The sequence below is a fragment of the Peromyscus californicus genome, unplaced genomic scaffold (assembly GCF_007827085.1).
Source record: "Peromyscus californicus insignis strain IS unplaced genomic scaffold, ASM782708v3 Scaffold_11__1_contigs__length_118956290, whole genome shotgun sequence".
In the NCBI taxonomy this organism is placed as follows: domain Eukaryota; kingdom Metazoa; phylum Chordata; class Mammalia; order Rodentia; family Cricetidae; genus Peromyscus; species Peromyscus californicus.
Window position 1 is genome coordinate 108448623 of NW_026294402.1, and position 27777 is coordinate 108476399.

Consider the following 27777-nt stretch of genomic DNA (forward strand, 5'->3'; position numbering starts at 1 on the left):
TTCCTCAAATCAATTTTCAGCTGAAATACTTTGCCAAGTTTTCTAACTGCTTAGAAATGGTCATTTACATCTAGGTGTAGCGCACATCTTTAATCCCAGCACTAGGGAAGTAGATTCAAGTGGATCTCTGAATTTGAGGCCAGCCTGGTCTACAGAGCGAGTTCCAGGACAGTCAGAGCTGTTACACAAAGAAACACTGTCTTGAAAAAGAAAAAAAAAGAAAGGAAGGAAGGAAGGAAGGAAGAGAAGAAAGAAATGTTCATTTACATACCATAGGTTTTTTTAATGGGATATTCATAATTAATATGTTATAAATATTTTTCTCAGCTTGGGAGGTGTAGCTCATTCATAAAGTGCTTGTACAGCATGTGTGAACCTCTGGGTTTAATCTCCAGCAACACACAGAGACACACACACACACGCACACACACACACACACACACACACACACACACACACACGCGCACACACATGCACGCAATCAAATTAAACTGTGTTTTTGTTTTACTTTTGCATTATTGTTAGTGTGAGAGGTGAGTGTGTGTGTGTGTGTGTGTGTGTGTGTGTGTGCAGGTGTACACATCCTATGGCATACAAGTGAGGTCAAAGCACAGCTTGCAGGAGTCAGTTCTCTCCTCCACCATGTGGGTCCTGGGGATTAAACTCAGATCTTCAGGCTTGTGTCGCGACCACTCCCACCAAGATGTCTCTCCTGCCTTGTTTCTTTTCTTTCATTCTTTCTTTTTCTTTCTGCTGCTCCTCCTCTTCCTCCTCCTTCTTCTTTCTTTTAGATTCTGTGTTTCTCTGTGTAGCCCTGGCTGTCCTAGAACTTGATCTGTAGACCAGGCTGGCCTGGAACTCAGAGATCTGCCTGCCTCTGCTGGAATTAAAGGTGTGCACCACCAAGCTCAGACCTTGTTTTTGTTTTTGTTTTGTTTTTCCTGATACAGTCTAGGGGTCTTGATCAGGTTTGTTTTCTCTCCCAGTTAAAGAATTAAAAGGCAGGAGTTTATATAGCGCTGGGGTTAGGACCCAGGGCTTCATGAATGCTAAGCAAATACTCTACCAAGTGAGCTACACTCCAACCCATAAACAGAATTGTTAAAAATAAAGATTCTATCCCAGTCTGTGGCTTAATCTTGTTACTCTTCAGAGCATGTTTTAATGAATGTATTTTTTAAAATCCATTTTATAACCTTCCAGACCAGAGTGGGTACATTTAGGGTGGTTTAGCCACAGACTAGCTATAAACTCTGTGGACCATTACAAACCTTTTGGTATTAGATAAACACTAAATTTATGAATAATAAATGAAAATATATAGAATAAAATAGATTCCCATTATAAATACAATTTTTGTTAGCATAGATTTTTAAATTCCCTGTGAAATTATTACAGAAGTGTCTACAGCCATCATCTCCCCTTGCTTATTATTAGTTCCTAGTCACTGAAGAGACGGAGACAGACAGGTGCTGGAGGGCGTTGCCCAGGATGTCTAGCACCCACCCTCACCCAGACCCTTAGCGTTTTCCAGAGGCACTGAAGTCGCACCTTCCTGTGAGCTACACCCTTCTACCAAATGGGTGGTTTGCGGGCCCAGGGAGGATGAGAACTAAATGCAGGTCTTGTGTGTTCTGGAAAGTGTTTATTTTCTCACTGCAATGAGGAGTCAGAGCTTTCAACTGATTCTGGCTTCTACACTTGGCTGGCTGGACAGAACGCTACAGTTTTCCTTACTCTGAAGGGTTAGCATTTAAAACGTCTGTGTCCTAGTAAAAAAGTGTGCGTGTGTCTGCAGAACACCTTCACCAACATGGTCATGGTGGCATGCACCTGTAATCCCAACACTTGGGAGGTGGGGACAAGAAGATTGGGGAGTTGAAGGTCATCCTTGACTGAATAGCAAGTTCACGGTCAGCCTGGGATACATGAAAACACATCTGAAAAAGAAACAGAAAAGGACTGCAGATGTTGCTCAACTGGTAGATGCCTTCCTAGCATGTGTGAGGCCATGGGTTAGCTCCTTGGCACCACAAAAACTGTGCATAGTGACACACGCCTGTGATCTGAGCAGTCTGGAGGGGAAGGCAGCAGGAGGATCCGGAATTCAATGCTCTTCTCAGTTGCACAGTGAGTTCTAGGACAGCCTGGGCAACATGAGATTTTTTTTTTGAGGGTTGGGAAAGATTGTTTTGGAGGGAAGGAAGGAAGGAAGGAAGGAAGGAAGGAAGGAAAGGAAGGAAGGAAGGAAGGAAGGAAGGAAGGAAGGAAGGAAGGGGAAAGAATGGGGAGGAGAGAACATATTAGGCAGATTAGGCAAGTTTAGGGCCAGCCACTCTCCTGACACTACAGACTGACAGAAAACATACTTGGAACCTGGGAGGTGGGGGTGTACTCATTTGCTAGGGTGTTGACACACCATATTTGAAGCCCTGGGTTTGATCCCTGGCACACACAAACTGCATGTAGCACACACCTGTCACCCCAGCACTCGGGAGGTGGAGGAAGGAAGCTCAAAACTTCAAGGTCATCTCTGTGCCACACGGCAAGTGAGGGGACAGTCTTAAAACAAGAAATAAACAGACAATATGGGACATGGGGCCTTTGGGAGTCTTAGGGCTTACCGGAGGCTTTTGGAGGTGAGGTTTTCTGCTTCCACCTTGCTTGCCTATAGCCATTCTCTCCCACTCTGGCCACACAGGATACGCGGCCCTCTTTTGGAGCCAGGGGTAGAGGCCACAGAACCACTTCATCCTGAGGTCAGGTGACGGTAGTGGAGGACACAAGAGATGAGAATGGAGAGGAGAGGGTCTGTGAGCCAAGAGAACTACAGAGGCACATTAGGAGGTCAACAGTAGGTTCTCATTGTACCAGTGGCCCGGAAAGAAAAATGGCCTTGAAGAACATAGGCTTGGCATAGTTAGAAGCCGATAGAAACCAGACCCAGCATGGAAATCTGTGGCATCCTGCTCAAGGAGCAGAGCACTGAGGTTTTCTGTAATTAGAGCAACAAGCAGTTCTAGTTAGATACTGAGCACAGGAGCGAGGCTTGCCAGACACTGCTGCCAGCCTGGGAATGGAAACCAAGCTGTGTGGATTTGGCCAGGAGAGTGGAAGACTGAACAGCTATACCCAGACCAGAGCTCTAAAGCCCAAAGCTAGAAAACACCAGCATGTGAGAACATAGCAGGCCAGTTAGCTTAGTGGTCACGGCTTGCTGGACCCCAGGAACACCTGGGCTAAGTCTAGGAGATAAATATCTCTCATTCTTTCAGGACAGCTAATTAAGACTCAGGAAAGCAGAGGGCCGTGTTCTGTTTTCAGCTATCCTCGGATCCTTCTGTCATTTAAATGCCTTCAATAAACAATCTTCAAAATGACAAGAGTTAGGGCTGATGAGATGGTTCAGGGGGTAAAAGCACTTGTCACCAAGCCTGAGGACTTGAGTTTGATCCCAAGAACTCACATGGTAGAAAGACAGAACCGACTTCCAAATATCCTCTGACCTCCATCCATGTGCTGTCACACACACACACACACACACACACACACACACACACACACACACACACACACTAATAATTAATTAATGTTTTTAAAAATTTGAGCAAGCAAAGCAAGTCCTCAGCACCCCTTGGACAGCCTACTTACCAGCTCCACCTGTGTCTTCTCTGGTCTCCTCCATGAGAAGCGGGGGATTAAAATCTATCAATGGTGGTACACACCTTTAATGCCAGAACTCAGGAAGCTCTCTGTGAGTCCAAGGGCCCAGGGAGAGATTGGTCCCCTTCCTCACTCCCTCTTAATTACTTCTTCACTGCGGTGCGGCCCTGGTACATCCCCCACTTATCAAACCCACTGAATACAAGGGCCATAGGTCCTCCTGCAGGCTGGGAAGCAATGCACATTTCTCAGCTTTCACATCCTTGACTTCTGCAGCCATTAAATCCATTGAGATGTTCTGTGCAGAACCATCACATCTTTGCAAATCACCCCAAACACCAGCTTCCTGGCTTCTCTACTACCTCATCTTCCGCCTCATGGGCTTCTTGAGGCACCCAGTGACTAGCAATTGGTTTGTCTCAGCTCTACAGACACACTTAAGAAGCTGCCCAATGATAGCATGTGACAAGGGGGAGCTCTTATCCAAACCCATGTGCACCCAGCTCCAGCCCTTCTCAACATACTTCCCCAAATGACTGTTCTCCAATTTGAAGCAGTTCCCTAATTTTAAAAAAGATGCTCATTGGACAAACATGAAAGTGAGTAAAATATTTATTGAAGATCTGTGTGTGTGTGTGTGTGTGTGTGTGTGTGTGTGTGTGTGCGTGCAGGTGTGTATATCTGTGTATGCGTGTCTATTTATTTTGTTTAGCATTTTTTTATTTATCATTTACTGATTTTGTGTGGGTGCGTGTGCCGTGGTGCACATGTGGAGGTCGGAGGACAAACAGTGCCTTGTGGGACCCAGAAATCCCACTCAGGTCCTTGGAGCTGGCAGCAGGCACCTTTACCCCACGAACAGGCTTGACTTCTCTGTATCATGTTTCCTAAGGGTTTTTTGTTTGTTTGTTTTGGGGACAGTATCTCCTGTTGCCCAAACTGGCCTAGAACTCATCTAACAGCTGAGATGACCTTGGACTTCAGATCCTCCGGCCTGCACCTCCCAATTCTGAGGTTGCAAATGTCTGCCACCATGCCTGGCTTTCTCCAGCCTTTCTCTAACTCCCCTGGTCTGATCAGCCATCTTGTTAGGCACTAAGAAAAGAGCTATTACCAACCAAAGATCGGATCCGTGCCATCTCTGTCCTGGGAATTGTGACGTTTTCTTCCTAAACCTTTGTTTAAAGCTTACCTCACATATAACAAACCAGTCACTTCAAATATAAAAGTATCTGAGTTACCCCAGGTGGATAAACCTGTGAACCCACTATCACAGTCAAAAACAGAACCCCAAGGCTGGAGAGATGGCTCAGCAGTTAACAGCCTTGGCTTCTCTTCCAGAGGATCCAGGTTCAATTCCCAGCACCTACATGGAGGCTAACAACCATCTGTAACTCCACCTGAGGTGGGTTCTGGGAACTGAATTTGAGTCTTTTCTTGTCTCTTCAGGCACCAGGCATGTACATGATGCACATACATACAGACAAAACACCCATACACATAAAATAAAAATATTAAAAAATCAGAACATCTCTGCCCTTTACCCCAACTTGCCCATCACCCCAACTTTCCCCTGTGCCTTTCTACAAAAGGCATTTTACACACTCCACCTCATTTAGTCTTTATAAGTGTGAGTGTATTAATGGCTAGTCCCAATGTGCAGATGGGAAAACTGAGGTTCACAAAGCTTCCCTGATTTGCCCATGTCACACAGACGGGAAAGTCACAGAGCTGGGATTTAAAGCCTGTGTCTCTCCTGTGTCATCATGGAATAGTGGTGCCTCTGCCAGGAACCTCAACACTTCCAGCAAAGCCAGGAGCCCTCTCCCAAACTGTCTTCTCCTTGAGTTACCCCTCACTTCCGCTCTCATTTCGGAAGGCATTCTTTTGGTTTCTTAAACCAACTTCAGTCTCTATTTTTCTCTGCCATTTGGGCTTCATTTTCCTCATTGACTCCAACATGAGCCCGAAGCTGAGTTTAGACTTCCCTCGTCAATATGACCGTATTTGTTCAGAGGTTCGCTGAGCCGCTAGTTATTTCTGGCATGTCTGGGTGTCTTTTTTTAAAATGACTATTTTTAAAGGCTGTGTAGCCAGGACCAGAAGGCAAAGAGAATCTATGTGCAGGCTTCCCAAAATGTGACATGACAAAGATGGACAGTGGTGGCATCAGAAGGCTGGAGCTCTGGGCTCCTTCTGGACATCTGCCCCGACCATATTCTTATGAGAACTGCAGATATGCAAGTGTGCAGAGGTGGCTGCTGGAGCTGAGGATGGGGTGAGGGTGAGGAGGGAGAGGGAGGTCAGGGATGTCAAGAACAGGTCCCATAGGCTGAATAAGTCCGGGCATTGTTTATCTAGTTTTCTGTGGTTCTCTCTCTCTCCCCCCTCCCCCGTGTGTGCGTGTGTGTGTGTGTGTGTGTGTGTGTGTGTGCGCGCGTGTGTGTGTGTGTGTGTGTGTGTGTGTGTGTGTGTGTGTATGTGTGTGTGTGTGTGTGTACATGTGTGTGTAAGGGGACCAGAGGACAGCTTAGGGTGTCATTCCTCACATGCTATGTTTAGAAAAAAAAATGTTTGTATGTGTGTGTATCTGTGTTGTGCATGTCACATGTGTGGATGCCTGTAGAAGCCAGAACAGGGGTGTAAGAACCTCTAGAGCTGGAGTTAGATGTGTTTGTTAGCCCCCTGATATGGGTGCTGGGAACTAAACTTGGGTTCTCTGGAAGAGCAGGAAATGTTCTTAAGCACTGAGTCATCTTTAAAATTTTCTCTATTTATTTGAAACTTGCTGTCTCATGCCCTGGAATTCACCAAGCAGGCTAGGCTGGGTAGCCAGCAAGCCCCAGGAGTCCACCTGTCTTGGTCACTGTCCTACTGCTGTGAAGAGACACCATGACCAGCCAACTCTTATTAAGAGAAGGCATTTGATTGGGGCTTGCTTATAGTTTCAGAGGTTTAGTCCACTGTCATCATGGTGGGGAGCATGGTGGTATGCAGGCAGACATGGTGCTGGAGAAGTAGCTGAGAGTTCCACATCTAGATCCACAGACAGCAGGCAGAGAGAGAGACTGAGCCTGGCTTGGGCTTTTGAAGTCTCAAAGCCACCCCCAGTGACATACTTCCTCCAACAAGGCCACACCTTCTAATCCCTCTTAAGTAGAGCCACTCCCTCCCTGATGACTAAACATTCATATATATATATATATATATATATATATATATATATATATATATATATATATATATATATATATATATATATATATATGCCTATGGAGGCCATTCTTATTCAAACCACCACACCACCTATTTCTACCTCTCCAGTACTGAGTTCGAGAATCTATGACCCACACAAGATTTTTTACCTGGGTTCTGGGGGTTGAGTTCAGGTTCTTGTGCTAATAAGACATGAGTCATCACCCCAGAGTTAGTGATTAAGCTGGTTTTGCTAATCCCACCAGGCAAGAATAAGACCACTACCATAGTTTTTGAGCCACATTTGAAGCAACTTTATTAAATAATGGCCAGGTCCATGGATACTGGCCAGATCCATTCCTGGGATTCCCAGAATATGTCACCAAATTACATTAGTCTGGGGCTTATAAAGGCAGAACTCACAAGGCTATGTACTTCCTGCCTTCATCCAAACAGAGGCAAGCACACAACCTAATGTACTTCCTGCCTCTGTGTAATCATGCATCCATCCTGTGATGTCAGAGCAAAAAGACGCGGTTTGTTGTCCGACGTAAACAACGGCCCCAGCATTCCAGTCCCAAGCATTCTGTCCTTGGGCAGGTGGGGCTTACAGGTTAGAGGCATTTTTGTTTTATAGAGCTCTTAAGCACAGTAATAGAAACTTAAAACATAACTTTAGCCACCACAGTTTCTGTTTTGAGACAAGAGTCCATGATGTCGCCCGGCAGGCCTAGAATCTGCTGTATAGACCAGGCTGGGTTCAAATGGGGTGATTACCCTGCCTCCGTCTCCTGAACATCTGCAATTGCAGATTGTAAGAGACTCTATCTGACTCAAATATAGAGACTTAATCATGAGAATCACATGCAATATAATTGTACTATATGTGAAGTTTGTGGTAGATAGACTTTGTAATGGGGATGCTAGTGGTCATGCCCTGGATTAGAGAAAGAATTGAACATCTTGGGGAGACAGAAGACCAAGCCTCAGAAAAAGGGAAAGTAAACACTTTATTCCCTAAGGATGGGAGAGGCGTAAGGCTGAAGTCCATAAATAGACACAGACTTGGGGATTTTATAGGACCCCTGTCCCCTATTGGTCCTGTCTAGATACCCACCCACGCCTTCCTGGACCAGGATGCCACCATCTCAGGAAGATGCTTTTCACCTTCCTTGTCTATAGCCCCCTGACTCTCCTTCAGGTTTTTTAGTTGCTCTTATACAAAATAATACAGAGTAGGCATCTCTGGGATGTTGGATGCTAATTTCCTTCACTGTGTGGCGTTTACTCTCAATGTGTCCCTTAATATGTTGTATACTTTATTCTCTTTTCACATTTAGTTATTCTTTCTCCTTCCCCCCTCTCTCTGTCTCCCTCCCTCCCTCTCTCTCTCTCACACACACACACACACCTGTGTGTACATTCTTGTGCCACGGCATGTGGGGTAGACAGCTTCTACCATTTGGTTTCCTGGGATGTAACTCGGGTCACCAGATTTGGCAGAAAACACCTTCATCGGCTGAGCTATCTCACTGTGTACTTTAAATATACACACTGACCAATGGGGAGACGGCTCAGCAGTTAGGAACAGTGGCTGCTCTTCCAGAGGACCCAGGTTTGAGCCCCAGCACCCACATGAGAGCTTATAATCATCTGTAACTGAGCTTCTGAGATAACCTCTTCTGACCTCCTCAGGCACTAGACACACACGCATGGTATGCAGATATACACGCAGGCAAAACGACCGTACAAGCTGCCACGTGAATGCTGGGAATCAAACCTGGATCCTCTAAAGAACAGCCAGTGCTCTTAACTGTTAAGCCCCTAAAACTAGTTTTTAATTTGAAATTTGTATGGCTTTTGTTTGTTTTTCTTTTTGAAATAGACTTGTTGTGTGGCCCAAACTGGTCTCAAACTGCCAACCTGTGCCTCAGCCTCCCAAATACTGGGATTGCTGGCATGTAACCATCATGCCTCACTAAAACAAATGGATTTTTGTTTTTTTAGGAAGAGTCACACTCTGTAGCCTGGGCTTGACTCAAATACAGTGGTTTTCCCATCTCGGCCTCTCAAGTGCTGGGATTATAGGCACGAGCCACCATGTCCAGCTTTACATTTTATTTTTAATTAATTTATTTATTTATTTATTTATTTATTTTTGGTTTTTGGTTTTTCAAGACAGGGTTTCTCTGTGTTGTTTTGGTGCCTGTCCTGAATCTCGCTCTGTAGACTAGGCTGACCTCGAACTCACAGTGATCCACCTGGCTCTGCCTCCCAAGTGATGGGATTAAAGGTGTGTGCCACCGCCGGCTTAAATTTTATTAAAAAACAAAAACAAAAGACCAGGTTATGATGGTGAATGCCTTTAATCCCAGCACTTGGGGTTGTGAGTTCAAGGCCAGCCTGGTCTACAGAGCAAGTTCCAAGACAGCCAGGGCTACACAGAGAAACCCTGTCTCAAAAAAACAAACAAAAAGACACAGGCCAAACATCTCATTTACTCCTGACTTCTGCATTCTGTTTCCTAAAGTAGCAGTCAAATAAAAACGCCCAGTGAGAAGCCTGGCTTTTTGCCAGGAAAACCACGACGACACTCTCTTCCCTAGCCTCCTTTGTGTGGATTGCAGGCTCTAGACTGTCAGCCCAGGCTCCTGTGGAGAGCCATGTATGGAGGAGCTAAGATCCTGGGCATGAAGTCAGTTTGCAGGAACACAGAGGGGAGCTGAGAGAAGTCACATCTCAATAGCAAAGGGCTGGTCTTCTGCAGCTCTGAGGCAAATGTACTTTCTGGTAGAAATGTAGTCAATAACAGACTTTGCTGTTTGCTGTGAGAAAAATCATGCCTGGGATACTCTCCCATGAGGAAGCTGTTCGTAAACACTTGCTGGTCCTCGTTCTCATTTGAGATTTTGGGGAAACAGACACAATAAGAGCTACTTCTGAGCCAGGACCTTATGGGGCCTGGGAATCTGGGGACAGGAAGGTCCTGGCTAGGGCACTGGGAGGCCATCCTGAGGTATCTAGTCACAGGGAGCCCTAAAGGCAGGTACACATTTATACACACACACACACACACACACACACACACACAAACACACATGCGCGCGTGCGAGTAAGCTGAGAATGACTTTAAGCATTTCATGGACACTGTCCACTCCCTAGCTCAAGAGGGATGACCTTCCCCCATCCTCAATACCTCAGACTCCATACACAAGGCCAGTGTCTCCTACTCTGGACAGTGGGAATGAGACCATGGCTCATCTCTTGTTCCTACTGAAGGTACCTACTTTGCTCTGCAACATAGCATAGACCACATAGGAGGAATTGAGCAGTGTTTTTCCAAGTGCTGGAACTCACAGGCTCTGTCCATCTGGCTCATAGACTTCAGACCAAACAAAGCTTTACGGAAACTGGCTTGCTGGCTGGGTGTAGTGATGCATGACTTTGATCCCAGTGCTGGAGAGGCAGAAGCAGGTGGATCTCTATGTTTAAGGCCAGCCTGGTCTACATAGTAAAACCCTGTCTCCAAACACAAAGTCAACAACAAAAGCTACCATGGTTGAAGAGATCTGAGGCCATAAGGGTTACTTACTATTATTGTTTAGCTAAACTGCCATGGTGCCAAGATGCCTTTTAAATATTTTATAACCATATGGACAAATGCTGCTCACAGCCTTTAGATAAGTGTGTGTGTGTGTGTGTGTGTGTGTGTGTGTGTGTGTGTGTGCGCGCGCACGCCATAGCACAAGGGGGAAGTCAGAGGACAGCTGTGTCAGCCAGCTCCCCTTCCACCACGGGAATCCCAGGGATTGAACTCAGGTCACAGACTGGACAGCAAGTGTCTTCCTTGCCGAACCGTCTCACCCGTCACCACCCCCCACTTTTTTTTCTTTCTTTTTTTTTTTTAATTAAAAGCAAATTGGACACAGCCTAGAATAACCCATGGGGTTGAGAGGAATGCCAAGTTTCTGTGCAATAAGATTTGATTTTGCTGAAAAATCGCCTCTCTTCCCTTTTATGATGAATCTGTCTGCTGGGGCTTTCTATTAAACTGACACAGGGGTCCATGCATCAAGGAGGAGCTGGGCTCTTGGCTGTGTGTGTGTGTGTGTGTGTGTGTGTGTGTGTGTGTGTGTGTGTGTACTCAACAATGGCATCTTTTCAGGGGACTTGGTACAGGCCGTTCGCTCCTCATCATTTGGCAATGGGCCAGTATCCCCCTTGCATTTGGCGGTCTGAGCTTCTGGAAATAGGTCTTCGGCTCTGAGTGGTTGTGAAGCTGCTTTGGAGAGCAGTTTGGGGTGTAAGCTACTTCAGATTTTTCTCCTTCCCCATGCCAGAACAATTTACTCTTTCATCCATTCAAAGATACCTCTGTGAGCCAGACATGAGGATAAATATCTGTAATCCCAGCAATTTAGGAGATTATGAATTCTAGGCCATCATGGGCAACATAGCAAGATCTTGCCTCTAAAAAAAAATTAAATATTTTTTAAAATACCTGCGATAGGTCTTCTTATCCTATCCTACAAATTCAATGCCTGGATTCCTTCCTGCAAGCAGTCCATTGCCAGTCTTAGCTTTTTCTGCATAGTTAACAACTCTCTCCCCAAAACCATACTGACTCAATCAATCATCGGGGCTGGAGAGATGGCTCAGTTGTTAAGAGCACCAGCTGCTCTTCCAGAGGACCCAGGTTCAATTCCCAGGACCCACATGGTACTTCACAGCCATCTGTAACTCCAGTTTGAGGGGTTCCAATTTCCTCTTCTGGCTTCTGTGAGCAAGTACACACATGGTATATACACACACACACACACACACACACACACACACACACACACACACACAGGTAAAACACCCACATATATATGAAGAAAATTTAATAAGAAACAATAATCGTTTAGAGCCAGGTGAAGTGTCTGGTAATTATAATCTCAGCAGTAAAGGTGTGGAGGTAAGAGGCTCCGGGGAGAAGTTTAAGGTCATACTAAGCTTCTTGCTCAGTTTAAGACCAACCTGGGGTACATAATGCCCTGGGGGGGCACAGACAGGCGAACCTCTGAGTTCAAGGCTAGTCTAGTCTACTGAGTTCCAGTCAGGGCTACAGAGAGAGAGAGAGAAACAGAGAGAGAGAGAGAGAGAGAGAGAGAGAGAGAGAGAGTAGGGAACACATCCATTGGTAATCTTTCCATCAAGGACAATCAGTAAATATAGATCCAGGCGAACCTGAGGCCCAGGATGTCGCCGAGGCCTTTGTAAATCTCTACCTGAATTCAGGACAACTGATAAGTTTCACATTAAGTTTTAGAGAAAAGTTTTGTCATCTATCTTGTGTGTTGTATCTTAAAGTACAGTTTGTTAATGAAAACCTGCTGTTTATTTAGCATGATGAGTGAGACCTCACATACAAAAGCTTTTGAACCTCAGCATGATAGATTTTAAGATAAATAGTTGACCTTCACTCAAGTTCGCTGAATGAAGGAGTTGGGTCAAGGGGGACCTGGAATGAGGAAATGACGAGGAGCAAGCCCGGGTTCTGGTCCCAGGTTCTGGTCCTTGCCTTTCACTTTAGACAGTCTCATTGTTTTCCTACTGAATACACAGGACTAGGTGGCCTGTGAGCTTTGGACATCCTGTCTGTCTCTCCTTGTAGGAGCACTGGGATGTCACAGGCTGACAATACCCACCCGGGTTTCAGGGGATTTGAACTCACATCCTCATGCTTGCATGGCAAGCACATTTGCCCACAGACCCACCTCTGCAGCTCTTTCTACCCTGTTTTGCTTAGAGACAGAGTCTCTCACCGTATCTTAAGTTCTGCTTTTGGCTAGTCTAGCTGGACAGCAAATCTTGGGGAACCTTCCTGTCCCCAACTCTCAGCACTGGGGTTAGACATGTGTGGCCCTGACCCGTTTTTAAATTTTTTTTTTTTTGTTTTTGTTTTTGTTTTTCGAGACAGGGTTTCTCTGTGTAGCTTTGTGCCTTTTCCTGGAACTCACTTGGTAGCCCAGGCTGGCCTCGAACTCACAGAGATCCGCCTGGCTCTGCCTCCCGAGTGCTGGGATTAAAGGCGTGCGCCACCACCGCCCGGCCCATTTTTAAATTTTATTTATTCAATATTTTTTACATTTTATTAATTTATAGTGTGTGTGTGTGTGTGTGCGTGCGTGCATGTGTGTATGTGTGTGCGTGTGCGTGTGCGTGTGCGTGTGCGTGTGTGTGTGTGTGTGTGTGTGTGTGTGTGTGTGTGTGTGTGTGTTTGAGACAGAGTCCCACATATCCCAGACTGGCCTCAAACTCCTTCTGTAGCTGAGAACGGCCTTGAGTTTCTGATCCTCCTGCCTCCACCTCTTGAGTGCTGGGATAACTGGTATGCATGGCCCCGTCTGGTTTATGTGGTGCTGGGGATCAAACTTAGGACCTTGTGCATTGTACTGGTCACTATTTGTCGTTGGCTTGATAGAACTTTGAGTCACCTGGGAAGAGGGAATGGCCTTGATCAGTTGGCCCATAGGCATGTTGTGGGTCATTGTATTGATTGATGGATATTTAGGAAGGCCCAGCCCATTGTGGACCTGGGCTGTATAAGAAAGCTGAACTCAGGAGACAGACAGGTAAATCTGAGTTCGAAGCAAGCCTAGTTGGTTGCGTTCCAGGTCAGCAGGGCTGCATAGTGAGTCCCTGTCTCGGAGAGGGAGCGGAAGTTAGCTGAGCATGGCCCTAAGAGCATGCTGGGAAGCAGTGTTCTTCCATGGTTTCTGCTTCAGTTCCTGCCCTGATTTCCTTCAATGATGGACCGTGACTCAGAAGTATAAGCTGACCAAGTTACATTTAGTCAAGGTATTTATCACAGCAACAGCAAACAAACTAGACTATGTATGCTAGCAAGCACACTCCCAACTGAGCCACCCCAACCCCCAGCCACCCCTACACACACACACACACACACACACACACACACACACACACACACACACACACACTTTTGAGACAGGGTCTCACTACATGGCTTAGCCTTAAACTCATGGCCCTCCTGCCTCATTATTACAAATGTTGGAATTACTAGCATGTACTACCATACCTTAAAACTATTAGTTCCTGAAAATTCTTTTAAAATGATGTTTTCTAGTATATACAAATATGCTTGATTTTTTTTTTATATTTCATAGAGCCCCAATGCCTATGATAAGCTCATAGTTTAGTTATAATTGCCTGCCTGTGCATTCTTCAGGGGTGACATAGTATTTATTCTTTCCAGTCTCCGTGTTCTGTCCCCCTCCAGGTTTTCTACATTAACTCCAGGTCTTTCGATCTAATGAGGTCTCTCCTCTCTCCCTTCAGATGAGGCCGAGGCCCACATTGACTACGAAGACAATTTCCCTGATGACAGATCCGTGTCATTCAGGGAACTCATGGAAGATTCCCGGGCAGAGGGAGAGGAGGAAAAGGCTCAGGAGGATGCCTCTGAGGAGACACCAAAACAAGACCGTCTGGTCCTCACTTCTGTGTCTAAAGAGAACATAGCCCAGGAAAATGCCTTTGTGCCTACCACAGGCTTGCCCGGCCCTGGGAGCAGGGTCCGCACAGCCTGGCCCAGATCCCGCCTAAACAGGAAATACTCACTCTGGTTTCCTGCTGAGACTTTCCACAAGCCAGAGCTGGAAAAGGAAGTGAGGGATGAGACCAAAGACCCACTTCCTGCTGGAGAAAACCACAGTGAAGGAGAACTGGTCCCAGGGGAGTCTGAGACCAGGCTGGTCTATGCGGCCACCTACAGCCCCTCAGAGCCATTGGTGGATAGGAATGACAGCAAGGCAGAGGACCCGGTGGTGAGCAGCAGTGACGATTCCTGGTTGGATGGCTACCCTGTGACAGATGGGGCCTGGAGGAAGGTGGAGGCAGAGCGGGAGGATGATGGGTCAGTGGGACTGGATGAAAGCGTTCTCATAACCCCCGATCAGCCCACTGGGAAAGTTAAGGAGCAGAAGAATTCCACCACCGCACCGAGCAAGTCTGTGGTGGACAGTTCAGTTGTTCCTTCTCAAATGCTCAATGTAGAGGCTCTGGTTCCAGGACCCATGGATGTGTCTGAGACTGAGGGTCCCTACACCAGGGATGGTGATTTGACTAAGTCTCAGTCAACTATACCCCGGAGAGTCACCACAGAGGCGTCACCTATGGCCACCTTACCCAATGAACTCACCACCTCCCCCCAAGAGACAGTACCAACAACTCTCCGGCAGACACTTAAACTCATCCCCTCGACTACTGTGGAGGCCACCCAGCCTCCAGTGGAGGCCACAGCTCCTGAGATTCAGGACAGCTTCCCATACCTGTTGTCTGAGGACTTCTTGGGACAGGAGGGCGCTGGGCCTGGTGCAGGCGAGGAGAAACTTCTCCCAACCTTGGCACCATGTGTGGGGAGTGAGTGTCCCAGCTTAAGGAGAGGCCCAGTGATCGCCATCATCGTCACTGTCTTGTGCCTGCTGCTGCTCCTGGCAGTCGTGGGAGCTGTCTGGGGTTACCGCAGGTGCCAGCACAAGAGCTCTGTATACAAGCTGAATGTCGGACAGCGGCAGGCTAGACACTACCACCAGCAGATTGAGATGGAGAAGGTCTAGCCTCTGTCAGCATGGGCTCTCACAAAGCCACTTGGAGGAAGATTAACTGTGACCCATCACACTGATAATTCTCAGGATCGGAGGTAGAAAGGGTTCACCCTCTAAAGTTCAAGTCTTTCTTCTATCTGCTGAGAAGTGTCTCTGGAGGCATGTGGAGGGCAGAAAGGGTTTGGTGGAGTTATCACACATGCCAAGGCCTTCTCAACCACATGCTCTGGAATTCATCGCCCAAATCACAGACCTCTGCTTGGCTCTATTCCAATATAAGGGTGGGTTGTTGTTGGAATCACCTTTTATGTTACCACACTAATGTCTTTTCATCTTTAGAGAGAGAAAGAATCACAGACTCCGGGCCCTGAAATGTATGAAATAGTTTTGATAAGCCATGTGTTTAGGGCCATGTTAGGAAACAGATGTCCAGTTGTGGAATGGGATGGGGAAGGGTCATGCTGTTTCCTGTTAGTGTGATGTTGCTGAGGACAAATGAGTCAGGAGCCAGAATGTACTTCATAAACTTTGGCGTTTCTTTTTTTGTTTGTGGAAATTGGAGAGAATTTAAGACTGACATTTCCCTCGGGGTATGAGGAGCAAACAGGTCCGTGCCCACCCCTGATCCTGCGGTTGTGGGATCAGCCCATCGTTTTCCTTTAAGAACAAGGTGAGCTTGGTGCCAGTGAGGACGACACTCGGTGTCCTTGTCTGGTCTGTGCCTACAAATGCCTTGGGATTGCTACCAGGGCTGATGACATACCCAACTCACAGTCTCTGTTCTCAGGATTAACTGTTTCTCTGAACTCCAGTAAAAGGGAATGATGTGGATGGGGACAAAATGTTGGAAGAAGCTCAAAGACTGATGTATCAAGTATGGGTGCCTGCTCGATGGAGGAGGAATGAAAACAGACATGGGTTGCCCTGGGTTGATCTGTCCCAGCCATTTCCACCAAGTGGCGTCTCAACGGCTGTCATTTCTAGAAGGATGGTCCTCAGATCAGCAGCATATCACCGGGGGTTTTGTTGAAGGTGTAAATCCTTTAGTCTCATCCCAGACTCAGCAAGCCAAACCCCTGGGGCTGGGTCGGCTCTGAGCTCAAACCATGGCTCTGATGTACATTCATACTAAGAACCATTGGCTTCTGTCATCTGTGGTGATCTTGGAACCCAGGAAGGCCTGGAGACAGGGAGGTGAGTACCTCATGTACTGTCTAGCTTGACCTCAGCATCTCGACAACAGCGTGTGAAGTGTCACCTCCGGCTGTCTCCAGGGTATTAGCCCAGAAGTCAGCACACCATGCTTTTCTATCTGAATTCCTTCCTGAAGGCGTGAAACTGATGGAGGCTGTATAATTATTCTGAGGCACCATGGGAGTGTCTACTTTTGTATGGCACAAGAAATCCTGGTACATGTCTTTATTGGTGGTGGTTTTACGTTGAAAAGCAGGTGGCAGGGAATGTGGCTTAGAGGCAGAGTAACTGTCTGGCAGGTGTGAGGCCCTGGGTTCAAACTCTGGTACCACCAGAACAAAAATGTTGGTGATGGTATTTTACCAAAGGAAGAGAAAAGATCTCATGATATATCTTCTCGGCTGTCACGTGTTTGATGTGAGCTTTGGAAAACGACAATATAACACCATACAAAATCCCAACGACCATAACTAGGCCAAATGAAGGCCTGAGGGAGCCTGCTAGAATAGCTCTGCTGCAGAGGAAATGGAGAGGAGGGAGAAGATGCCAAAGAAGAACTCGATGGAGTAAACCCAGAGACTGTATATTTTTAAATTAGAGTCTAATCTCTTGTGAGGTAGTGTTTCTATTTTTATTACTAGTTATGTAAAATAACCTCTGTCTCCGCATGGGGGTTCTGTCAGTAACTAAAATTAATCTGGAACACTGAATTTATATCAACACGTGAGTAGATGGCATTAATACAAGTGAATTAATAAGTTTATTGTAAATTATTAACACATGTCAATGCATTCTTTTGTAGACATGGACTGTAAAGTAAGCTCAGTGCATTAGCTCGTAAATTTCAATGATCTGTTGTCATCTAAATAAAGATGAAAGAACATGAGCCTGCATGTCGGGAGGACACCAGCAGCTAGTTCACTGGGAACCCAAGCTGCCACTGCAAGTGCTTTGAGAATGGGGAGGGGAAGGGTTTCCTTAATATAAAGCTTTTGATATATTTAAAATAAACAGTTATTTCCCACAAACACTTGATACATGTATTTCATTTCTACATTATTGCACCTTTTTAAAAAAATGTATGAGTGTATATGGTGTGTGTGTGTGTGTTTCTGTGTGTGTCTGTATGTGAGTGTCTGTGGGTGTGTCTATATCTGTGTGTCTGACTGTGTGTGTGTGTGTGTGTGTGTGTGTGACAACTGTGTGTGTAGGTCAGAGGGCCACACTGTTTGAGACAGAGTCGTGTTGTTCACTCTGCACAGCCAGACTAGCTGGCCTGTGAGCTAGCAGGGACGTGCCTCTGACTCACATCTGTCAGCAGGAGCAGTGGGGTCACAGATGTGCACCCCCGGGCCTGGCTTTAAGTGGGTTCTGTAGATCAAGCCTGGGTCTCCACTCACGCTGTAAGTGCTCACCCACTGAGCCATGTCCCCTACCCGACCGTGACTTCCTTGAAGAATTCACTCGTGATCGTGCAAACAGTGTCTTAGTGCTGGTAGTGCTGACGGTGACTCTCTGACCCCTGACCTCAGCTGTGCTATCGCCTTCTGCAGGACTGGGGGAGGAGGGGTGCAGGGCTCCTTCTCCTCTCCCTCTTCTCCACTCCTTCCATCCTCCTCATGCCAACCACAGAGGGATTTGGAGAACATGCTAGAAATATAGAATTCGGGCCTTCTCCAGATGTGCTGACCTAGAACCTCACTGAGCAAGGTGTCTGGTGATGAGTGTGCATGGTAAGGTCTGAGAGAACACAACAATGACCCCTCTCAACAGGTAGACCCTCTCAACAGATAGACCCTCTCAACATGTAGACCCTCTCGACAGGTAGACTCTCAAAGGAATAATTAAAGAGGGTTAGATGTCTGCCAAGGTGTGGCCTGAGAGAGGTACCAAAGGTTGGTAGGGAGCTGATAAGGAACTCAATGACAGCATAGGCAATCAGAAGGCCACTGCAAGGAGAGCTCTGGTTTCGGGGAAGATGCAGCCATGGTCCAGCTATGACCTGGAGCAGTTGGAGGTAAAGACCTGACTACTTCTCTCTGGAGTCTTCTGTACACGTGTCCAATTAGCAACAGGAAGTCAGAAGGCGAGGAAGCCTAGGTAGTATACACCATAGGGATCGGGAAAGGGAGGCAAAGAGGTCTGGCTGGGTGGGATGCCGTATGCAGAGGAAGAGGTCCATCTGGGTAGGATGCTATGTGCAGAGAAAGATCCAGCTGGGTGGGATGCCGTATGCAGAGACCATTAGCACCAATGCCGTCTCTTTTAGTTATACCCCCTTAAGCCTGTAGCCAGCCACGGGTCTGTGACTTGCAAGCCTCCCGTGTTGCAGATACTTGATCCCCCTCCCAGATCTCTTTCACTAAGCAGGTGACTATCTCTCAGCTGCTCTGAGTGGCAGCTGCTAAAATACTCATAAGTACTCAGAAGTGAGACCCACCTTCTTCCCAGCTGGGCCAGTTACCATGGAGATCAAATGGGCCCACCTCCCTGGCTAAAATGGAGACTCTCTTGTGTAATTCATGCTCCAGGGCTCCCATGAGATCAGCCACAGCTTGTCCAGTTGAGAACATATCCTGCTCCATCCCTCCTGTTATCCTCACACACACCCTCTTGAGGGCACCTCCTCCCCCATGCTTCAGGAATCCAGATGTAGGACTTTGATTGACATTCAAATACTCCCAGGATCCCAGGACTCAAAGTAAATTCAAACCGATACAACAACTGTAACAATATTAACCATTTCTTAGAGCTTATCAAATCACAGGGGAGTAAAACTAGAAAACAACAGCAAAAGAAACCATACAAATGTAAGAACTGGACACACACTTGAATGGTCAGTAGACCCCTGAGGAACGGAGTTCACAAGCTGATGCAAAGGACAGTGGGTGCAAAGTTCTGGTTACAGCCAAAACGGAAGTTTGTAACTATGAATGCTTACATTTAAAACTTCAGGGCTCGGCGCTGGAGAGGAGGCGCACAGTGGTTAAGAACACCTCTTCTTCTGGACCCCGTTTGGGGTAACTGTTGCCTTGCTTGCTGACCTTGACCTTGATATCCTCCCTATGCTAATTCCCTGCCGGGTTTCACCCTCCTGAATGCTTAAGGGAAGTTCCTTGTCTGTGTATCCTGCATAATGGGCATTAACAGCTTAGATGCAAGATTGTAAAACATCAGGAACTTCTGCCCTCCGGGGTTCTCCCATTGTGCTGTAAGCCTGTATTTAAGACCTCCTCCCTCCTTCAATAAACAGCATTCGGCATTAAATAAATAAATACATAAATACATAAATAAATAAAAGAACACTTGTTCTTGCAGAAGACCAAGGTTTGATTTCCAGCACCACATGGCAGCTCACAACTGGCTGTAACTCAGTTCCAAAGGATCCGACACCCTCTTCTGACCTCCACGAACAACAGGCACAGGCTCACAAACATACCTGCATGCCAAACACTCCCACATAAAATAAATAAACCTAAAAAATACTTCTTAAATCAGGGCTGGAAAGATATCTCAGTGGTTAAGAGCACTAACTGCGCTTTTTGTTGTTGTTGTTGTTCTTGTTCTTGTTGTTTTGTTTTGTTTTGTTTTTTGAGACAGGGTTTCTCTGTGTAGTTTTTGGTGCCTGTCCCGTATCTTGCTCTGTATACCAGGTTGGCTTCGAACTCACAGAGAGATCCACCTGCCTCTGCCTCCCGAGTGCTGGGATTAAAGGCGTGCGCCACCACCGCCCGGCTCCAAGCTGCTCTTCCAGAGGACCTAGGTCTAGTTCCCAGCACCCACATGGTAGCTCACAATCTTCTGAAACTCCAATTCTAGGAGATCAGACACCATATTCTGGCCTACACCGATATACAGACAAAATACCTATCAAAATAAAATAGTAATTCTTTTAAAATAAAAATGTTTAAAAACCAAAGAGGAAGCTGAAGAGATAGCTCAGCTGTTAAAAGCACTCACTGCTCTTACAGAGGACAGGAGTTTGGTTCCCAGCACCCACACTGGCCCCTCACAACCACCTATAACTCCAGCTCCAGGGACTCCAGCACCCTCCTGGGGCCTCCTCAGGCACCCACACACATGTGCACACACACATACACATAAATAAGAGTAAAATATTAAAGAAGTCCCAGATAAATAACGGAATGAATGCACTCCAATATTTTTTAGTGAATAAGCCCAACTCCAGTCAGTAGAAAGACACAATAAAGCTGAGACACAGACTGAAAAGAGAAATACACCTTGTCTCGAAGAAAACAAACAGAGAGATAGAGAGAGAGAGAGAGAGAAAGAGAGAGAGAGAGAAACCCTGTCTTGAAAAACCAAAAATTAATGAAATAAAATAAAATTAGAGATGGAAAGGAGGAGGCTACAATAGATATCAACCAAACGCAGGGGTTTTTGTTGTTGTTGTTTCTTTTGTTTGTTTGTTTGTTTGTTTGAGACAGGGTTTCTCTGTGTATAGTTTTGGTGCCTGTCCTGGATCTCACTCTGTAGACCAGGCTGGCCTCAAACTCATAGAGATCCACCTGCCTCTCTGCTTCCTGAATGCTGGGATTAAAGGTATGTGCTACCACTGCTCAGCCTTCTCTTTTTAAGATTTATTTATTTATCATGTATACAATGTTCTGCCTGCATGTATGCCTGCACACCAGAAGAGGGCACCAGATCTCATTATAGATGGTGCCACCATGAGCTTGCTGGGAATTGAACTCAGGACCTCTGGAAGAGCAGCCAGTGCTCTTAACCTCTGAACCATCTCTCCAGCCCCACAGGGGACTGTTAAGCAATGCTTTGAAAATCTAAATTCCAAAGTGCTGAGAAATCAAGAGGAAATAATTCCAGGACATATATGACCAACCAAAGTTAAATAAAAATTATATCAACAATATTTCTCTATACTGAGCAAGGAGACTGAAGCAATAATAAAGTGTCTCCCAGTGAAGAAAACCCACGACCACACAGATTCACTGCTGAGTTCTACCAGACCTTTAGAAAGAGACTAATGTGAATGTTCCTCAAACTATTGCATAAAATAGAAATTGAAGGAACATTGCCAAACTCATTCTGTGAGACCAATATTACAATAATACCAGAGCCAGGAAGGACATAACAAAAGAATATAGACCAATAGTCCATGAACATAGACACAAAAAAATTCAGTACAATATTCGCAAACTGAATTCAACAATCCATTTTTAAGTATATACCATTTTCAATTTGGCCTCATTCTAAGAATGCAAAGATGGTTCAGACCCCACAAATCAGTACACATAATAAAGCACACACAGAGCCTCCAGCACAGAACCCACAGTCACCTTAACAGACTTGGGAAGGCTTCGAAGTCCATGTCAAATGGGCTTCCTTATTATTTTGTTTTGTTTTGGGTGGGTTTTTTGTTTGAGTAGTTTGGTTTTGAGAAAAGGTCTTGCCATGTTTCCCAAGGTTAGCTCAAAATGCAGTCAGCTGTGGAATAACCCTTCTGTACACTGTGAAAATGTGTTGCTCTCATTGTTAATAAAAAGTTGATTGGCTGATAGCTAGGATTTTGGGGGCAGAGAAAACGCTGGGAAGAAGAAGGGCAGAGTCAGAGGAGTCTCCAGGATTCGAAGAGGGAGTAAGCCATGCTGGAGGACAGGTGAAGCCACAAGCCACGTGGCAATACATAAATAGAAATGGGTTCATTTAAGTTCTAAGAGCTAGTAACAAAGCCTGAGCTGTTGGCTGAATCTCTGTGTTGGTTACTTGGGAGTGGCTTGCAGGGCAGAAACTTCTACCTACAGCAACCCTCTGCTTCTGCCTTTCAGTATATTAGGATTATGGCCATGTACCACCGTGCCAAGAGTCCCTTGTTCCAGAACTGGCTAGTTCTTTATTCTTCCTGCTCACTCCTTCTCTTCCTGTCTCCCCTGCCTTTTAGAGACAACATGAAGCAGTTACCTCGGACTTTCCTGTCCAAAAATGCTCTGGTTCTTGTTTGAAATGGACAGCAAATATTTTTCCTTCTGGGACTCCAGATCTCCTCTGGAAATCTTCTCATGGAGAGGGAGGGGCCTCTCCTGCTTCACCCAATCCTGGCCAGCCCAGGGCTCCAGAAGCCACCTGGACTTGGGGAGACCCAAGGATCCTGCTGTGAAGATTCTGTCCTGGTAGGTGAATGTCAGAAATCTCATGGACTTGAGAGAAAAGAATCTATTGCAGTAGTGTCCTGGAATGACTGGGTGTGGCTACGATCCTGAGCCCAGCGGATGGGAGAGAAACAGTGAGAAATAAGCAAAATAAGACATTTAAAGTAGCTTTTTATAAAAAAGCTTCTTTTCCCAACGATTTTCCAAATTCTAGTTTCCTCCAAGACGCAGACTGAACATACCACCCTAACTCAAGAGGTAGGCAGGGCCAGAAATAACATTTGGGCTATTGCTCACCATCTTTGTGGGAAATAAAACTCTATTTTGCATTGACAGGCCTTATTTACTAATCCCTTCCCATTGTGTGTGCACACCTGTGCAGGGGGAGGTCGACCTGAGGTGTCACTCCTCAGGAGCTGTGTTTCCAGACACGGTCTTTTCCTGGGATCTAGGCAGGCTGGCTGGCCAGGGAATCCCACAAGTGTTCCTGTTTCCTCCTCCCCAGTGCTGGGATTATAACTGCGCATCACCACATCTGCTTTGTTTCTTCTTTTTCATACACTGCTGGGAATCGAACTCGGGTCCTCAGGCTTGCCTGGCAGGCACCATGACAACTGAACTATCAAGCCCACCCCCCTTTTTTTCTTTTTTTTGGTTTTTCGAGACAGGGTTTCTCTGTGTGGCTTTGCGCCTTTCCTGCAACTCACTCTGTAGACCAGGCTGGCCTCGAACTCACAGAGATCCGCCTGCCTCTGCCTCCCGAGTGCTGGGATTAAACGCGTGTGCCACTACCACCCGGCTCAAGCCTCCTTTTGTTGCTTTTGTTTTCAAGGCACGGTCCTGCCATTTAGCCCAGGCTGGCCTAAAACTAACGCCCAATGTTGGTCTCAAATTTGTGATCCTCCTGGCTCAACCTCCTGTTTTTGAGCAAGAACCACCACAGCTTATGGCTATTTTCACTTGTAAACTGAGGCACCGGTGTCCTGAGTACCAGCTCCAAGAAGGTACTGAACTAAAGCCACAAGCACCCCGAGCCAGGAACTTGTGGCAGATGGTCTGAGGCGCTAGGATGGAGCTGTTTCCACACTACCAAGAGAGAGTTTTCAAAAGCACTCGCACAACATTGCTGCCCCCGGCTGGGGTTTGAGTGGGCCAGCCCCGGCCAACCTGAGCTGCAGCCCTGGTGTCTGCTCTTGCAGGAACATGCTACAGAGACAGAGATGGGAAGTGGTCCTGCCCTAGCTGCAGACAGGAAGGGCAATACACAAACCTTTTGAGTGAGGCTCACTTAAGGTCCCCCTCACCCCACCCCCGGTACATAGTTTCTACTCTCCACACTAGGTCATTCAAGTCTGGAGTCACCAGAAAAAAGAAGTCGCTGTTTGGGGGATGGCAGAAGATCAAGAGTTCAGACAGCTGCGATGAACGATTAGCTGTGGTTTCTTCTCACAGCCTCGCTACAAACTGCGCTGCCATCCCATGTTCAAACACTATTAAAGGAGAATGTTTTCTCTGGCGCCAATCCATCTTCTCCCCACAGTTTAAGTATTGAATTTTTTTTTTTTTTTAAACTGAAGTAGCTTTGGTTTGCAGCTCACATTTAAAACTTAAAAAACGTTATTTCCATAAAAGTTGGCAGAAACCAGCCACTGTTTATTCCCCCGGTGGCTATAATAAACCCTTGCCCACTGACAATCTAACAGATCTTTTTCTGTTTGCCACTGGGTTGGGTTCAATAACATTTCTGTGCTTAACATTCCCTTAATAAGGGCTCCTAAGAGCACACATTTCCTTCCCAAGGCAGCCTTTGTGGGTAACATTCCCAGCAGTTCTCCTGGCCCCCGGAGGTGAGTGGAGCCGTTAGTGGCCACCAGAATGCCTTGACTCAGAAAGATACTTGGGTATTGGACCTAGTGGTCTGGGCTGGGGACATAGCTCACTGGCTGAGTGTTTGCCTAGCATGCACAAGGCCCTAGATTCAATCCCCATTACTGCCCCCATCATGCATTCCAAAATTCCTTTTACTCCAAGGATGACGGCTCACACCTGTAATCCCAGCACTTGGGAGGTTTTTAAAAGCAGGAGGATCAGGAGTTCAAGGTCATCTTCAGCTACATAAGGACTCTGAGGTAAGCCCAGGCTACATGAGACTCTGTTTAAAAAAAAAAAGAAAAGAAAAATGAGAAGGGAGAAGAAGAAGAAATAGGTGTGTTGGTACACACCTTTAATCTCAGCAATCAGGAGGCAGAGGCAGGTGGATCTCTGTGACTTTGAGGCTAGCCTGGTCTACATAGCAAGTTCTAGGCTAGGCAGTGCACCCTAATGATACCCTGTCTCAAAACAACAAGAAAAAATGTTGAATCTGGTAGGCTGTTGGTCAACCTTACATGCATGTCTGTACATGAGCTCTTCCTTGGCATTTCTCCTCTCCACGAGCCAAGTCTAAGGCTGGTGCAGGGCTCCTGCCTATCATCCCAGCACTTGAGAGACTGAAATAGGAGGATTGTCATGAGTTCAAAACCAGCCTGGGCTATAAACTAAGGCTCTAGGTCTCAAAAAAACAAAAACAGATTACACGTTGAGTCTGAGTGGCCCCAAGTGATAGTCCTTAGGCCCTTTGGAGGGAGGTGACACTCAGATTACTTGAGGTTTCTGGAGCTGGACGATGCCCTACCATGACGGAGGTCGCCTCAGGATAGCCATTGCTCTTCGCTGGTCAGAGAGAGGACAAATAAGGCATCTCAGAGCAGACATGGAGAGTCCCGTAAACTTATACTGCATGCTTTAAAAGAAAACTCTTTTTCAAAAGATAGACCAAGCTGGTGCTGGCCCAATGGAATGTAGAGACCTTCTAGGCCCTTCCAAGAAACAGAGGCAGGAAGGCACTGCCTGAGCCACTGAGCGATTGCATGGTAGATACGAAGGAGCAAATTCACATTTATTTTCTTAAGAGAGAAGATTTGGTTTCCTTTGAAATAAAATAATTTCACTGGATTCAGTTGTGCGTGCCTACCATCCCAGCATTCAGAATGCTAAGGCAAGAACTACAACTTCCCAGGCCAGCCAGAGCTACATGGCAAGTCCCGAGCCAGCCTGAGTTACATAGAGATGCCCTGCCTCAAATAAACAAACAAAATTTAGTAATTCAAGTCACGGCATTGTCAGGGTCAACCATATTGTCACCAGGAAACACATTGCTGGGATGGGAGGCCAGCTTCTAAGGGTTCCAACTCAACCCTAACCATATCACCCTGACTCCAAGAGCAAGGACCAGGCAGCCACTTTAAGGGCCGTAGAGATGTGTGAGCGCCTGAAGATGTCACTTTGCCCCTTATCCTATGGCTATGACCACTGTGAAGTCAGCTGAGTCTCCTCCATGCAAACCTGCACTGTTTCTACCCTTCAGCACAAGCCAAAGGCCTTCCACTGACTGTCGGGATCCTGGCCATTGGTCTCCAGCCTGCATGCCTGCCTAGCCTTCCCTCCTTGGTCCTGGGCCCATCCAGTCCACATGCCTGCCTAGCCTTCCCTCCATCCCTGACCCACCTGGTCCACATGCCTGCCTAGCCTTCCCTCCTTGGTCTTGGGCCCATCCAGTCCACATGCCTGCCTAGCCTTCCCTCCATCCCTGGCCCATGCCTCTCTGCAGGCCTCCTGCCACTTCCCAATCACACTGATAACAGTGCCCTTCCTTCCAGGCACTCTGCCCCTGTTCTTCCCTGGATCTGGAATGTTATACCAAGACCTTGATGCCCCAAAGCCTTGGCTTCAACGTCACCTTCTCCGTCACCCTGATCTCACTTCACCCTCATTCCAACTCCTGCTCTTCCCTGCTTCATTTTTCTGCAGTCAGCATCCTACACCTAGGATGCAGCGGCTCCTGCAAACCCATGTCCATCTTCCTGCAGGCTCTAAACTGTGAGAGCAGCACAGTGGCTAACATCGAATGTCAGCTTGACAGGATCCAGAATCACCCACAGGAAGAGCTTCTGGGCATGTCTGTGAAGGCGTTCCTAGACTCCGTTACCTGAGGTGGGAAGATCCGCTGTAAATTCGGTCAGCACCGTTCCTGGGGCTGGATCTCAGACATAATAAAAAAAAAAAAAAAAAAAAAAAAAAAAAAGGAGGAAGTAAACTGGGCGGTGGTGGCGCACGCCTTTAATCCCAGCACTCGGAAGGCAAAGCCAGGCGGATCTCTGTGAGTTTGAGGCCAGCCTGGTCTACAGAGCAAGATCCAGGATGGCTAGGAAGGACATGAGCTGAGCACCAGCATTCACTGCCTGCAGCTGCGACATGGCCAGCTATCTCAAGCTCCTGCCGTCACGGCTCCCCTGCCATGATGGAGTCCACCCTCCAACTGTGAGGCAGAAGAAACGCTGCCTTAAGCTGCTGCGTCTGGTGTTGTTGCTGCCACCGCCAGACCATTTTGTCTTTTCCATCAGTTAGTCTGCACCAGACTCTGGGGTCAGCTAAACGCCTAATGTGGAACAGGAACTCAACAACCCTTAGATGAGCCAGCAAAGCTGGAATCCGCCCTGGCCGGCCTGCATCCATTTCTAACCTGGAGACTTGTAAGTGGGTCCTGTAATCCGTCATAGTCTGCAGACTCAAAGGGACTGTGCACAGGCCTCCTCTGGGTGCTCTGCACATCTACTCAACTTGTTTCTCAGTGGGTGCGGGGGTAGGGGTAGGGGTGGGAGTACGGGGGTGGCTCAGGTCAGACTAATTGAAGACCATCGTGAGGCTCCAGGAAGCTTAGCCTTTATCTTCTGTCATTTTAACAAGTGACTTGCCGGGTGGTGGTGGTGTGCGCACTTAATCCCAGCACTTGGGAGGCAGAGGCAGGTGGTTCTCTGTGAGTTCAAAGCCAGCCTGGTCTACAGACTGAGTTCCAGGACAGGCACCAAAACTACACAGAGAAACCCTGTCTTGAAAAAACAAAACAAAACAAAAAAAGTGATGTAAAGGAGATGAGAGTCTAGAAG

At 46.8% G+C, this 27777-nt stretch overlaps 1 protein-coding gene across 1 annotated transcript in view; it reads left to right on the forward strand.

Annotated features, from left to right (window-relative positions):
• Positions 1-17692, forward strand: part of Susd5 (sushi domain containing 5) — a 43462-nt gene extending 25770 nt beyond the window's left edge. The window contains exon 5 of the mRNA XM_052723140.1: positions 14203-17692. Within this exon, the coding sequence (XP_052579100.1) occupies positions 14203-15482 (1280 nt within the window). The 3' untranslated portion in view covers positions 15483-17692. The remainder of the gene's footprint in view (positions 1-14202) is intronic.
• The last annotated feature ends 10085 nt before the right edge of the window (positions 17693-27777 follow it).